General features: G+C 48.6%; 1 protein-coding gene across 4 annotated transcripts in view; it reads right to left on the reverse strand.

The window, feature by feature from the left end:
• RIF1 (replication timing regulatory factor 1) overlaps window positions 1-15,371 on the reverse strand; it is a 52,524-nt gene that overhangs the window by 12,884 nt on the left and 24,269 nt on the right. For 3 of the 4 annotated variants that reach the window (XM_078610352.1, XM_078610109.1, XM_078610190.1), the window contains exons 22-29: window positions 14,641-14,911; window positions 14,479-14,524; window positions 11,644-11,849; window positions 8,749-8,911; window positions 7,705-7,884; window positions 6,419-6,579; window positions 5,472-5,558; window positions 101-3,530 (exon numbers count right to left, since the gene is read on the reverse strand). In XM_078610352.1, the coding sequence (XP_078466478.1) occupies window positions 101-3,530; window positions 5,472-5,558; window positions 6,419-6,579; window positions 7,705-7,884; window positions 8,749-8,911; window positions 11,644-11,849; window positions 14,479-14,524; window positions 14,641-14,911 (4,544 nt within the window). The remainder of the gene's footprint in view (window positions 1-100; window positions 3,531-5,471; window positions 5,559-6,418; window positions 6,580-7,704; window positions 7,885-8,748; window positions 8,912-11,643; window positions 11,850-14,478; window positions 14,525-14,640; window positions 14,912-15,371) is intronic. The other variant, XM_078610270.1, reaches the window with a different exon arrangement.

The following is a 15,371-nucleotide window of genomic DNA, read 5'->3' on the forward strand; positions in this document are numbered from 1 at the left end:
AGTGATGGACTGAGTCGATGCATTAGCAGGATCTGAATATTCCACTCTCTTAACTGCCAGTAATACTTGGCAGGATGTGTTTTTGTGACGCAGGTCTCACCTTGTTTGGTGGAGAGTCTGACGGCAGCTGCTCAGCCTCCGACTTCATGCCCGCTGCCTTCTTGAGGATGCTGGGGGATGGGGATGCAGCTGGGGACCACGTGCCTCTTGGTGCGACCGGCGGAGGGCTGCTTGCCCTCTGGGCGATGTCTCCGTTCAACCGCAGAAGAGTGCTGCACCCTGGCGAGGCTGGAGCTTCCGTAGTCTGGGCTGCAATGTCATTTTTTTTCTCCTCCTCCTCCTCCTCCTGTTGCCCCTCCTCCATCTTGCTGTCACCCATGTTCATCTTCTCCTCCCCCAACACTTTCTGCTCTCCTCCTGCCACTGCCTCAGTCACCGTAACCATCACCTCCTCGCATACGGCACTGACCAAGGGCTCTGCTGGCGAGGCCCTGCTGGAGTTGATGATCTCCAGCTCGCTGCCATCCTCCCCAGGCAATACCTCCTGGCCCTTGGGATTGCTCTCTTCTGCTGGGTTCTCCTGAGCGGTCAAGATTGGTGATGCTGTCTCCTTGCTCATCTCACTTGAAACGACACCAAATTCTTCCTCCACAAATCCGCCTTCGGTTGGCACGGAATGAGATGCGGTGGCGATTGTATCAATTGTGTCGGGATCCGCTCCACATGAGAGAGAGGTGGAGGCAGCGCAGTCACTCCCTCTGGAGACCAGCAGCGAGGGAGAGGGGGGCAGCATCACATTGCCCGGCTGTTCCCTATCTACAACTTGAGACGTGTTTACCTCGTCATCTCCTGCATTGACAAACTCTGTTTCGGGGTCTTGCTCCTTGGCTTTAAAATCAGACGTGGCGATACAGTTCAAATCTATAATCGATTGTTCCTGAGCAGCGCATTCCATGGTGTTTCTTGTTTCGCTGAGCCGTGGAGATTCTTCAAGCCCCACCTGATCACTCACATTATACTCCTCCTCCCCATCCTCCTCCATATCCTCCTCCATCTTCTCCTTGGCAGTCCCTTCCTCCACCTCATCCTCAACGTTCTTTAGCAACTTTGTATCCTTCCCGCTTCCTTTTTCTCCTTCAACTGTTCTATGCGACAGTTTCTCTAACGGTGACTTAAATGGCTGCAGTGGCGAATCTGACTCGGTGATGGCATCTCCACAAAGCCTGGCGCAGGCTTTGCCCTCCAATTTACAATCGTCTATGTCGCTCACAGTGGCTCCGCCAGCTGCTGGGTTTGACTCTGGAGCGGACGCCTCGGGCATCGAGCTTCTCCTCTTCATGGAGACATTCTCCCAACTGTACCTTCCGCAGCCCCAGCTCTTCCTCTTCCTCTGGGACCTCCTCAGAAAGTTGCTCAAGCCGAGCTTGGGCTCTAAATGTGAGCTACCTGAGAGGACGAGCTCCGAGCACAAAACACTTGTTTCTGCAGATGCCGATGTCTCCGTGGGTTGCGGGTTGGTGTCCACAGCTGTGTTTTCCCTGTCCAAGATTCCGGCTGCTCCATTGTCCCTCGTCACACCTGCACTCTGCTCACTACTCTCGAATGCAGTAAGCGCTCTCTCCCCATTCGTTGGCGTGCGCACCACATCGCGTACAGAAATGCGGACACTCCCGTTTGCCCACCCAGAGTTTACCTGCCCACCTGGGATGCTCACCAAATTCACCCTCCTCTTCTTTGGCTCTCCACTTAATTGGATCCGACCGTCAGAACTAGTCGGTCTGCTAGGGCTGGCCTGTGGGCTGAACACAGTACTGTCACCGCTGGTGCCATTAATCTCCTCTTCCGTTGCCACCGCTGCAGTGTCACTTGTTTCTGTTACACCATCTCCAACATTTGAGCTGGAGGAGCCGTCCTTTGCTTGACTACTAGATTGTTTACCGGAATTGAAGGCCTCGAGCAGGGTCAGTGCAACTATTGGTGAAGGAGATGAGGACTCTTCAACCGCAGATGAGATCGTGGGGGATTCTGCCATCATAGGAGTGGATGACTTTACCACTGCAGAGAAATATTTGGAGGATTCTTCCATTTCAGAAGAAATCATAGGGAATTGTTCAACTGGAGCAGCAACAGGTAACTGTGCCACTACAGGAGAGGTCGTGGCAGGTTCTGAAACCACGAGGGAAGACACAAGAGATTGTTCTGCTGTAGTGGAGGGTGTGCTGTTGTTGGTGCTTAGCATGGAGATCTGAGACAGCTTCAGCTGTCGCCCCCGGATTGCTTTGCTGCGAGGAGTGTTGAGGTCGATGCTACATCCTGGGATTGCTGCATCTGCCACTGCAACACCAAAATTAGCATTCCCTTTCAAACTGCTGTCGGCCATTAAGCCCTTGCAAGAACCATGCTCTTGAAGAGAAGCGCTATCTGAGAGGGATTCAAGTCTGCTCTTATCAGAACTAGATTCTGCTTTCGTCACTTCCACCTCTGAATCTCCCATGTACATGCCGGCCTCGATAGTAAGCAGCTTCCTGCGGGATTTGCTTGCGCTCAACATCCGCCCCTTTTGAGATGCTCTCCGTTGGTCAGCTGCCCGACCATCGGTCCCGGGTGTTGGCTGTGGAATGTCGCTCTCCGTGACCAACTTACTCGTTGGGGTCACGATGGGAGCTGCATGATCACTGCTCTTTATGCGGCGCTGCCTGAGGCCGCGTCGAGGCTGTAAAGCGCCCTCTGGTGGGAGTTCCTCCTGGCTGTCGACCATTACGTTCCGTTCTGCCGTCAACTTGCCATCCGACCCTGAGTTCGGGCCCTCACGCGCAGCGTTTTCCCGACTCTTACTGCGGCGGGTTCTCGGTTGTGTCACCGGCGTGACCGGCAGCTCCCTGGAGGCATCCTCCTGCTCCTGCTGCTCCTCCATTTCAAGATCGACTTCCAACTCCTGAAACGTCTTTCTCGATTGGCTGCCAAGAGTGGGGAGGGCTCGCTCTCCCGGAGTGTGCTTTGGCGGGGTACCAGCCACCATCTCTATCGACTCATTGCTGCTGTTGGCAGGGCCCACAGCCACATTATCTTCACTGGCTTCCTCCGTGTCGACTGCAAGCCCCATTGCTTTCCCGTCCGAATCCAGGTTCGCTCCATCTTTATCTGTGCTGCCATTACAGATCAGCAGCTCCGGTTCGGCCTCTCCGTTGTGAGCGTCGCATTCTGGAGCATCGTTTCCACTCGGAGGGGCCTGCGCTTTGTCGTCCACGCACGAGGAACTTACTTCAATCTCTTTGCTGCTGGCACTATTGATGACCTCGTCTTTACCACACGGTGTTGACTGCACCACCTCTTGAGCGTTGTCGGCGCTTCCATTCAAGTGTCCGCTTGACACCAGTGCAGTGCGGTTATTTTCATCCACTGTTGTCTCCGTTGACTCTATTTCTGCAATGGCTCCCGTCTCCACCACCCTCTTCACAGCCGTCTCATCCGCATTCATCTGATCGGCGAATATCGGAGTCTTGTGTGTGAGAGGGCAGGACCCACTGCTCCTGCAGAACCAGTCATGGAACACGCAAGTAAAGCTAATGTTTGTCAAACTCAACAACAGCCACCGGTTAAAACACACCTACTACCTTCTTGGTTCTTTCGGTAAAGTCACGTAGAAGGAAAATAATAAAATAATACAAATAAAACATAATAAAATAATTCTCACGACGTTTCGGCCACAACGCAAGCAGCCATCCTCAGGTGAAGACCAGGTCTGTCGGGGAGACAGCGTCTGAATTCAGACGCTATCTCCCCGAAGATGAATCCCTGCAGTCACGAAAGCTTTAAATCGACACCTACTACCGTCAGGTCAAAACAACTACAGGCAGGCTTACGACAGCCATTTATCAATTCCAGTCCTCAAGCCCCAACCACAGCACAGACTTCAGTGTTTATGAATCATCAGCTGGGTACCATGTGTAACTATTTATTTTGGTTCTGAACAATAAAATATTTATTTGGTGATGCTGCGTTGTCAGTGTACCACAAGCACAAAAACTCACATTCATCACTAACACCGTCTATTCTGGGCACTGATGGCGCACACCTGTAATCCAAAATGTTACCTACATCGCCTGGTATGCAGGACATCGTAGGTTCAATCCCAACCCTGACGCCTGTATATGTGGAGTTTGCATGTTCTCCCCATGGTCATGTAGATTTTTCTCCGAGTATTTGGCTGGTATACATTTCCACATGATAAGCCACTTCGTTGAGCTATCATTTGTGGCCAGGTGGCTTCTGAAAAAAAGCTATGTAGCTCAGTAGACCTTACCTGGTAAAAAAATAGTATTTTATAGTTTAAATAGTATGCATGGTAACATAAAAATAGTTTTAGTTCAAGTGTTGGTCGATCTGATGTTGTGAAACTCCCTTCCAGTGGTCATCGAGGTGCCATACCATGGCTGTCAAAAAGGCAGTAGAGCAAGTGGAATAATCGCTCCCCCTCTTTCCATGTGCAATGGGATGGTGTTGCACCATCAAATGCGTGGGTTTTCTCCGGGTTGCTCCACAGTTTTCTCTCGCATGTATAAACACTCACCATTAAATTGGCTGTAAACATCTTAAAATAAAATATAAACCCAAAACAGGACCCTCCTAAAAAAAAAGAGTCCTATAATTCAGTGTGGCTTTCCTGAAAAAGTAAGTAAAGTCAAAAATGAAAAACATAAAAGGTGACGTATTATGTTAATATATATTAAATATTTTTAAGCATATATTATCAGAGCATGTTTGTATGCATGTTTTGCCACAAGAATATGTGGTTAATGCAGACTTGATGCCTTGCAAAGGGTATCTAACATCTGCTGCTGTCACTTCTCCTAATGCTAAACGGATCTTGTTCAGGGCCGGCCTAGCCCTGATCTCAGAGAGAATATTATTGCTCTGATTTGAACGAGACAATTTAGACAAGACTCTCTTGCAAATACACTTAACATTGACGAAAAAAGTCTGCATCTGATTGGGACCATGTAGATAACATGACAGCCTCTTCAGCTGCATCAATGTCAACTAAATGCAAAGATAACCTGATTTCCAAGTTCAACCTCCTTTCCATGAAGAAGCCAGATCCACACGTTAAAAAGTTAGATGGTGACAAGATTTTTTTCGATTTAAAGCTTTCGTGATTGCATGGATTCATATTCTTGGTTCTTTCGGTAAAGTAACGTAGAAGGGAAATAATAAAATTATAAAAATAAAACATAATAAGATAAAATTATCACGATGTTTCGGCCACAACGCAAGCAGCCGTCCTCAGGTGAAGAACAGGGCTATCGGAGTTACATACACGCTAAATGTCTCACTAACACAGCCACCGTTTCATATTCTTGGTTCTTTCGGTAAAGTCACGTAGAAGGGAGTGTTTAAGATTTGTGGTGATGATCATAATAATGACGATGGGCCGTGCGGTGAGCGTGTGGACGTGGAGGCAGAGTACTCACTCAGAGTCCTGCGTGCCGGACAGCTGAGAAAACACGGTGGAGTCCTGAGAGGCGTCCAGTGTGTTGTACATGGTCGGTATGTCCACCCTGCTCGCCAATGGTGGGACATGGGCGGTGGGGGAAGGAACGTAGTAAGAGGCAAGGGTGAGAAGAGACATGCGGAGGCAGAGAGTGTGATGCCATGCATTGCGTACCACGCACTCTCACACCATACGCTTGGACTGGTGGCCTTGAAGTCAGTGCATTCCAGTTCACATGTGGTCAGTTAGGCATCGTTCATGCAGATAGCCGGTTATGTCTGCGAGGAATTGGCAAAGCGCACAATCATCTACAAGATCGACTTGTATGAAGCCAAAGCATTTACCATTCCCAAGACTATGCACCTGTGCCCATATCCCAAGCGAAATTTTAAATCGAATTGTTGTGATACCCAGAACTGATTGGTTATGGTATGATGAACCTGTATCATGACACACGGAATGCTAAACTGTGCATTATCCATAATAGAGGTTTTTGGATTAGATCGCGAATCGCTAAACCCGCCACCACCCGACACACCCAATTAGTAAGGTTTGTCACGTAAACAAAACATGCCAATTGGTTACAAGTTCAGCACACCGGTGTGTTGGAGAGTAATCGCACAACATTTACAAGTCGAGTATGACATTTCACCGGTAATTACAACCAGCCTCATCAGGCGACAGCTAGAATTGTAAAGAAATCCTCCTGTTTTGGTTTTAGAGGGATAGATGTGATGTTGTCTCTGGCGAGCCAATCAGCCGCGGGGGGACAAGAGGGGGGGGGAAGATTAATGTATTCATATAAATTACAATCGATATATATTATTGGTTGGGTTATTCACAGTAAAATCAACATACATAATGTATGTACATCATGTATGGCCATTATGCATAGACATTGTGTGCATGGTACGGGTCAGTCAGCACCTCTTGGTCCGCAGCACCTCCTTCTGATGCTCTGTGAGCACACGGGATCGGCTGGCGGCTGTAGCTGGCGGGGGGATGAACACAAAGTCCTGGGAGCTCTCCTCCTCGAGCTGAACACGTTGGCGTGTGCGCACTGTCCTGGTTGACCGCAGGCTGCTTGCCTGTTGTGCAGCAAAGCGCGCGTGGCACGGCAACGGTCCGTTTTTACCAATTAACACTTTTTCAAAGAGCCTCAAAAATTCACGGGCTCAAATGGAGTCCAACGCTGTTCAGAAAAACACTGACATTTTCAAAACAGCATGTGTAAATCATAACCGACAACTTGACAAGTTATATTTTGTAACATTTTTTCCTGCTGCACAGCACAGTTCCTGTAATGTTTGTGGAAGGGCCGGCATATACCATTACATGCATATACCCAGCAGGAAATGTTTAACATACCAAATTCTGCTGAAGCTTAGAAAGTTAGAGTTTGCCCACGTAAACAAATGCTGCCAAAAAGACGCACAGATGCAAATATTGCTGGTTTCTTGCAGTTAAAAAGATTTTTCTTAACGTAAGTCTTTATCTTAACGTATTGCCTATTATCCATTTTCGTGGTACATTTGTAATGTCAAAACCAGAACAGGACTGACACTAAAAAGAAGACAAAAATAACCTACTTTTGAACAGAATCGTGACCCCAAAATGTGACAGTTCAAACTGCCGTGAAGGTTAATTGTTAAATGGCTTGTAAGAATTCCTAGTGGCAAACAAGTGGGCGCTTGCCAGGCTGCAACAACAAAAACTGATATTCGCCTCCAAGTGACGGTGACATCACCACAGCGCTTGTGCCAGGCTACGTGCACTTTTGAGGCTAAGTGAACTGTCAACGGCTTGCTGACAGGTCAGAGGACAGATCCAGGTACCATGGTTTGACTGAGATTACTGACAGATGCACCCCCATCTGTGTTCACCACTGTGCCAACCTGCTAGGTTTTAGCTGCCCGACCATTGTTGTGAGCGTCACCCCTCTGCCTTCCGCTGTTGATAAGAGGGCAACTGCCTCTAACTGCCAAGTAACGTCCTTCACAAGCCTTCTACACAGAGGCGGATCTTGACACTGCTTATACCAGTCTTCAGCAAGTCCAGAGCTCCAGATCCTTTTGCACAACATCGGCCCATCTCTTCTCTCGCCTGTGCCGTGCTGGTTTAGCGCCCTCTATCCATAATAACAGAAGCTGCTTGGGAATGCCAAGCTGCACACAAACACACACGTACGTACGTGTGCGTGAACGAGCGTGTACCTTCGGTGTAGCTGCCTTTTCCACAGGCAGGCACGGAGAGGCGCAGGTAGCTATGGCGGTCTTATTACGGGTTGGGGTAACAGGTGTGGGAATGGTTGGCTGTGTCTCCTTGTGGATCGCTTGTGCCTCCTTTACGCCGGTCCCCGTGGGATGCCGACCATCCTGGACTGTGGCTTCCTGCTGTCGGGAGTGTACAAATGAGATGATGCAATGCGATACCAATGTCTTGAAATCAGCTTCAGAAGTAAACCGACAGAACAATTCAAGCGACATTTTATGAAAGGTTCACAATGGGCAGATTTTCTTTGACTAACCATTGGTCATAATACACGGTTGTGTAATGTGCTGTGTCATGGGGTGTATGTGTAATGTGATGTGTGGGGAGTTGTGGCACAGTGATTAGCACATTGCGCTACGAACCCGGTGAACCGGGTTCGATTCCCGCTCACGGCCAACATCGGTGACGAATATCTGAACTGGTCCTGGGCCTCCCCTAGGTCGACTCAGCCTCAGATGAGTACCTGGTGTGGTGTGTAAACATTGGCACCTCGTGTGCCGTGTTAGCCATCATTAGTACTACTCGCTAACAGCACTTGCCCCAACAGTTTGTGAAGACTATACGGGGGATCTTTGTCTTTATCAAGGGTTGTGTGTCGGAGTGGTGAAGCAGTGATTTGTGCATTGCACGACAATCCCCGTGAGCTTGGCAAGATTCCCAACCATGCCCATCAGTGTCAAGTGGTATTTGGCCTTGTCTTGTGTACCGGTGCAGCACACAAAGGGTAGTCAGGCATGGCACTGACAACACCGTTCCCTCTTGTGTAAGGCTCGGCAGCATTTCTGCAAGGAGAATTTTCTCCAATTGTTTATACAAGTATGTTGAAATTATTTCACACCGTACATAGCTTTACATGCTAATCGGAGGTGCATCCTTGACAGTACAGTTAAGAACACCCATGTCTCCCTATGGCATGGGCCCCCATTCCACAGCAGAATGACAAAAAGGTCTCTACATGGGCCAACATTTAACGCTGGCTGCTGCACCTTGACAGCGAAGCGATTGGAGTCCCCTTTGTCAGCAACGGCGTCGTTGTCGTCGTCGTCGTCATCATTTGGGTTGTCAAGCAGAGGGGCGGAGCATGCCTCCTCGTCTGTGACCTCCACACCAGGCAACGCAAGCGGAGATCGCTGGCGCTGCATCACCAACCTGCGCAGCAGCCACGTCAGCACACAGAAACAGAATATTTATAACGGAGGAATCCGATGAACTACAAAGCTCTTTTTCAAAGAATGTCCAGTCGGGGCACGGGGTAAGAACGCCACAACAAACAATACAAAAACAAAATAGTCGTGCAAAGTACAGGAAAGTACAAGAAAGGCAAACAAATCACCAAAATACGTGTGCATACCCCGATACCACCACCACACATACAAATAAAACTAAACCATCCCCAGCCTACCATGCAAAGCCCACTGAGGTATTAACTTACTTTTCAGAAACGACCTGGCCACAAATGATCACTCAACAAAGTGGCTTATCATGCGGAAATTTATAGTAGCAACATCAGCTAAACAATCTCAATGCATGTTTCTAAATGTGGAGGGAAAAACCAGAGGACCGGGAAAATATAAATCCACCCGACCACGGGGAGAACATGCAAACTCCAAATATGCAGCAAGCATGCACACACATCGTTAGCCTCATCAAGACGTCAAGGATTAATCTATTAATTATGACCTGCATCAACAAGTCTATGTAATTACGTGAATTATTAATGTGATAAATATATAATAAGAGACGACACTGCAACAGGATTGCCGATAATATGTGGCAACAACACGTTTTAATATTACTACAAATGAGTTTGTAGGAATACATTTTTGATTATCGGAGAGTTTTTCTGTTACACAATATCTAGTAATAGGTACGTCATTTTAAAACTTAAATCAGAAAATATTTGTAAAATGCAATTATTATCAGGCCCCATTGTGTATCGTGTAATCTCCAACTACTCTTCACCATGGCTCTTTGGCCTCTCTGAATGTGGTACGAAGAAGGACCATTGCCCGAAACCTCGCCCAGTACATATTTTTCCTCTTAAGGACGCAGTCTTCTTGACACAGAGGACGCCGTTTGAGACGAGGCTCAAAATAAAGCTGTCTCTGGTGTGGACCAATCAGTTTCAAGGACAATGCATATATTATCAGTGTTTTTGTTTTGCATTCTGACCACAAACATTGTAGTTAATGCAGACATGATTCCTTGTAAAAGGTTTCAGTTTGGTGTTTTAACATCTTAACCACTGTTTTGTTGCCAGAAAAAAGGGGAAAAACCTATTATCATATCCACATTTATCAGCCACACGGGGCTTATTTGAGTGCATAATTTCAGTAGCATTGATTCAACACGAGCAAACTCTGGACCAGTTTCAACACGCAGTCTCATCAGCAGTCAGGATTGCTTGAACCAATGCTGGCAAACTGCCAAATGTTATAGGCAAGTAACTCTTCTTTTTAATATATGGGTCTTAGTTGTATGCAAAATCAAATGATAAATAACTAAAAATAATGGTTTGTCTAAAGCATAATTTATTTTAATAGATATGTGAAGGAGACATTGTCTGCTTATGTATTTTGTTATTTATATTCTCCACAGTGGCTAATGATTATTTTAAATGAATCATCAAACTGAATGCTTAAAGAAACACTGAGCAAGAAAATGGAGAAATATTTCATAGCAAGGCACATCCAAGTACAGACAAGATATGCACACACCCACAGACACACAAATCGCAGCTGTTCACACAAGCAATAAACAACATACACAAAATATTTAATGAGCGCAGATGTCACACGATTAAGCGGCGGCTGCTATTTGAGAACAGTGCACAGCAGGGTTCCCATGAACACGTTGCAAGTGCATGACAGCGGCACAGACAAGCTGCCTCATTCAGACAGCGTATACCCTCATAAGCTCGTGCATGTGCACTGAAGCAACGGAAATGTGGTGGCTTTGCTACCAACACTGGCGAGACAAAGGTGAACAGGTATGCCAAACCAAAAACTTGCGTTTGGCCGACGCAAACAGTCCCCTAAAGTAGGGGTCTCCCCAACCCCCGGGCCGTGGACCGGTACCGGTCCGTGGCCTGTTAGGAACCGGGCCGCACAGCAGCAGCAGGAGGTGAGAGCGGTGAGTCCGCGCGTGGCCCGCCCCCATTATTTAATTTACCCCTTCCGTCCGCGCCTCTTTCCCGCACTGCGCACTCGTCTCAATCACAGTTTTGGTGAGCCCACAAGCTCTAACCCCTAGTAGCCACAATGAGTAAAACACAAACGTTGCTGGAGAGCTTCTTTCAAAAGGGTGAAAGACTCCATGATGAACCCCCCCCCCCCCTCCCCGTGAAAAAATTGTCTTCCACGAAACCGGTCCCTGGTGCCAAAAAGGTTGGGGACCGCTGCCCTAAAGGAGAAATTAAATGGGCTCCATGGTGGCGAAATGTTAACTACCTCGCCTGGTACGCAAGAAGGCATTGGATCGATCCCAACCCTTGATGCCTGTATATTTGGAGTTTGCATATCTCTCTCCCTGTGGCCACGTGGATTTTTCTCCAGGTCCTTGGGTTTTCCCCTCCACATCTAAAAACATGCGTTTAAGAGGCTGCTATACATTTCCATATGACGGGCCACTTCATTGGGCAATCATTTGTGGCCAGGTCACTTCTGAAAAAGAGCAACATAGTTGAGTGGGTCTTACTTGGTAAAATAAAAAGTTTTAATAGGTTTTTTTGGTTTTTCATCTGGAAAGTATGAGTGAGAAGCCAAACAGTACCCCCCGTGTCACACCACCTTCCCTTGTCTCACACGAACACACCCCCTGCGTCACACCACACGTGTCCCAGTTTCACAACACATGCACGAGAACGCACACGCTCCCAGCACCTGAGCTGCTCAGGGTAGTTCAAAGGCGCTTTCGTCCTCCCGAAGGTGGCGTCCCAAAATTGCGCAGCCCGCGATCGCACAGCAGGGGTCCGGTGAGGCAGTGTGTGGCACAGCAGCGGTGACAGGAGCTGCAGCAGCGAGTCGTCGTGAGGTCCCGCCGACGGGCCCTCCAGGAGGCCTGCCACAACTTCCCACAGCTCAGGCAGCTATTCGACACACGTGGGGCCGAACGAGACGGCGCAATTAGCAACTCCGCGTTTCTTATTCCTCGCCACGATTAACACTGCATCACGTTTTCTGTATTGTTGGAAACGAAGAGGGGCTCGCTCGCGAGCATTGCTTCAAATTAAATTGGCTGGATAGCTTTGGAGGGTGTTGGTAATGAAACAGCAAAACTGTGGCTTATTTCAGCAAAGAAGTTTTCAATTTTCAGTTTGAATCAAATCGAATGAGGTCAGTTGCCATCACAAAGGCTTGTTTGGCAGGTCACAGGACAAATACATATTTTGACTGGCTGACTACAGTGACTAGTGAGCCAGCAGTATGGGCGTAAACACAAAGATCCCCCATATTGCCTTAAGTGACGATTAGGGAAAGGTTCTGTGAGCGAGCAACTATGAAGACCGGCACATCACATGAGGAAGTGGGTGGTCAACACCACGCCAGGTTGCCTTTGTCTTCCAAATTCTGATGTTTACTCCAAGTACCAGATACTCATCCCGGCTCCCCGTGGTCATTTGTGGCCAGGTCACTTCTGAAAAAGAGCTACATAGCTCAGTGGGCCTTACCTGGTAAAATACAAATATTTTTTTTAAGACAGTCAGGCATGGTGCTGTTACACCCCCATTTCCACTGTTGGCCGTCATTGATGCTCGTGAACAGCACTTGCCTTCACAGCGAGCTAGAGGCTATATTATGACACTACGGTACTGATGATGCTGGAACTGCTTCTGATTGTAATAAAGGACTCTCTCAGATGTCGATCTCCGTTGTCCTTTATTGGGTTCGTAGAATCTCCGTACCACGGCGTCTCGCTCAGGCCCGCGTCCCGCTCGACGACCTCTCCACAGCCTCGGCTGCTCCGTTGTGCAGTCTCCCTGCTGCTCCAATATGCAGTCTCACTGCTGCCCCGTCAGGCAATCCTTGCAGCCACACCGCTGCCCCGCTATCTAGCGTCACTGCTGCCCCTCTCAGCTAGCCTCTCACTGCCCCGTTAGCTCTCTTCACCTGACACCGATGGCCGTCTGTGTCGACGTCTGCCCCCGCGTGGCAACCGCGCCACACTCTCCGTCTTGCCCAGCGTGGCCTCCTCGTATTTCACTCCGTCTCAACTCCCCTTTCCCCTTCCGGTTCTCTCCCTAAATCCTCTCCCCCACGTGACCCTAACTCCACCCACTCCCCACGTGACCCAGACTCCACCCCCCCTCAATCCTTGCTCGCATAACATGATGATGATAGGCCGATTATGCACTCTGATGATGTTATGATCCAATTGATCAGCTTTCAAACAACAAGTTTTACTTTAGAGTAATGGCTGTCCCTTAAAAAGAGGTTGAGGTTGCACAGCACATTCAGTGCGAGGTGCAGATTCCACGGGAAACTATTTATCGGTGCGGCAGGTACTCCAGGCGCATGGCCGGAGAAGTACGGATGTCACTTAGGATGCCACAACCGATTTCCCCGAATACTTATCGTGAAAATCTGTCATCGCCACAGCTCTCACTTTTGAGTGGGGGAATTCAGAGCCCTTTCTGTAACTGGTCTACCCTGCACTGGGCTACCCAGTCAAGGCCACATGTCACCGGGTGAACCCTGTGTGACTTACACCAAAAGTCAGAATTGTCACCAATAGGAGTTATAACCTTGCCAAATTGACTGATGTCGAGATTTCAAGAGTAAATCATGCACTGACTTGCTAAGCCCTAGAGCAGAAAAGCATGCCCTCTCAACCGCCATACTGACAAATTCAATTCCGGCAGATCCTGGCACCAATTGCCCCTCTAGAACAACAGGTCTGGGCGACTTGGTAGGCACCACGTTTGGCCCTACCTGCACAGCCAGAAGGTCCAAGAACCAAACATGAGTTTAGAGAGTTTGGCTGCTATAAATTTCCAAATGATAAGCCACTTCATTGAGCTGTAATTTGTGGCCAGGTCGCTTCTAGAAACAGCTATATAGCTCAGTGGGCCTTACCAGGAAAAAAAAAATTGTTTATAGCTGCCGCCATGTGTCCCAGCACCACAGGGAACGCCCTGGCGGTGGACCCGCCATGAGAGAGCATAGTTTCCTTAGCACGTGCACCAGCTGTTCCCACTTTTCCTCTCGCACAAACAATGGCATTCCACTTCGTATCCCACACCAGTCCGAGGTGTATGATGCGTTGGGAGGGCTGAATGTTGCACTTCGGTTCGTTTAGCATGAACCCACAACGCTGCAGGCCATCCACCACCAGACATATCGAACCCTGCAGCGCCACTGCCGATGGTGAAGGCACTCGGAAAAACCGAGAGGTCAAATAGTAGGAGGAGGCAAAAAAGTCCAGTTTGGGTTTTCCAGTCTCAGCTGATAATATGGCTGTGCAGGTGAACTAATTGATCATTTAAACACAAAGGCAGCGTGTGGTAGTGGCGATTCCTGGGAACATGCGTGGGTTATGGATGCCCGCCTGTTGAAGAAAGCGGTGCTGATGAAGCCACTGCCAGACCATTTAAGTTTTTGCATGCGTCATCTTAGACTGGAAAACCCAAGATGATAGACTTTGTTGGCTCCTCAACCTGAAGCCACAAACCGGCACCGACACATGCACGCACACGTGTTCGTAGTGTGACGTCTTACCTTGCCCATCAGCAGGGGGCTGTAACGATGGCCCTTTCTCCCACTCCTAGAAAAGGGACACAGTTGAGTGCATTAACACAAGACAGCAACTCAACAACTCACAGGATGAAAAAAAAATCACCCCAAATACCCCGTAATTGCGATCATCCTCGAGATGCTCACTGTGCGTAAAGGCTGGCAATGGGAGGCACCATCATGGTCATAGCCGCCCGGATCTCAGACGACGTCTGCAATCGGCGAAGCAGCGTGGCAGCCGCATCCACCAACTTCGCGCCTGTCGCCCAAAGCTTGGTCTGCGCTGTCTCCACTGTCGCCGGCGTTGCTGCAGTACTGCCGAACGCCTCAATGGCCCTTGCGAGCAAAGTGATCAGCGAGCTCAGGTTTCCCAGGGAGTCCTTCCTCACCCGGCGAGGACACACGGGGCTCAGGCACCCTGGCGTTTGGAGGGGGGGGTGGAACACGGTGGACATGCAATGATTCGCTATTGCCACGATTCAATTCATTCCGATGATTTGGAGCTACAATTCAAATTTAAGAAATGTATTTTGTTGTCCAGCGTATACTGTCACGTTTGAATCATCTGTTTCTTCTGTTCAGTGTCATTTTTCCTGTCTTGTTTTGTTTCATAAGCAGAAAAAAGTTAAAGTTGCATATCTGGAATGCACAGTTTCTGTAAATTCAGAGGCCCAAGAACAATTTCCCAAGCTCTATGGGCCTAAATTTGGATGTTTGGCTAACTTCATGAATATGGGAGAAAACAGGACCACTCTGAGAAAACCCACACATAGGAGAGGGCAACAACACTCTATCCTTGCAGAGAGCCAATAGATGGAGATTGGTCCACATTTGCCGGACTGCCTTATGAGGCAAGACAGGGTATGGCACCTCAGCAC

The sequence above is a fragment of the Lampetra planeri genome, chromosome 1, assembly GCF_965212315.1.
Source record: "Lampetra planeri chromosome 1, kcLamPlan1.2.h2, whole genome shotgun sequence".
NCBI lineage: Eukaryota > Metazoa > Chordata > Hyperoartia > Petromyzontiformes > Petromyzontidae > Lampetra > Lampetra planeri.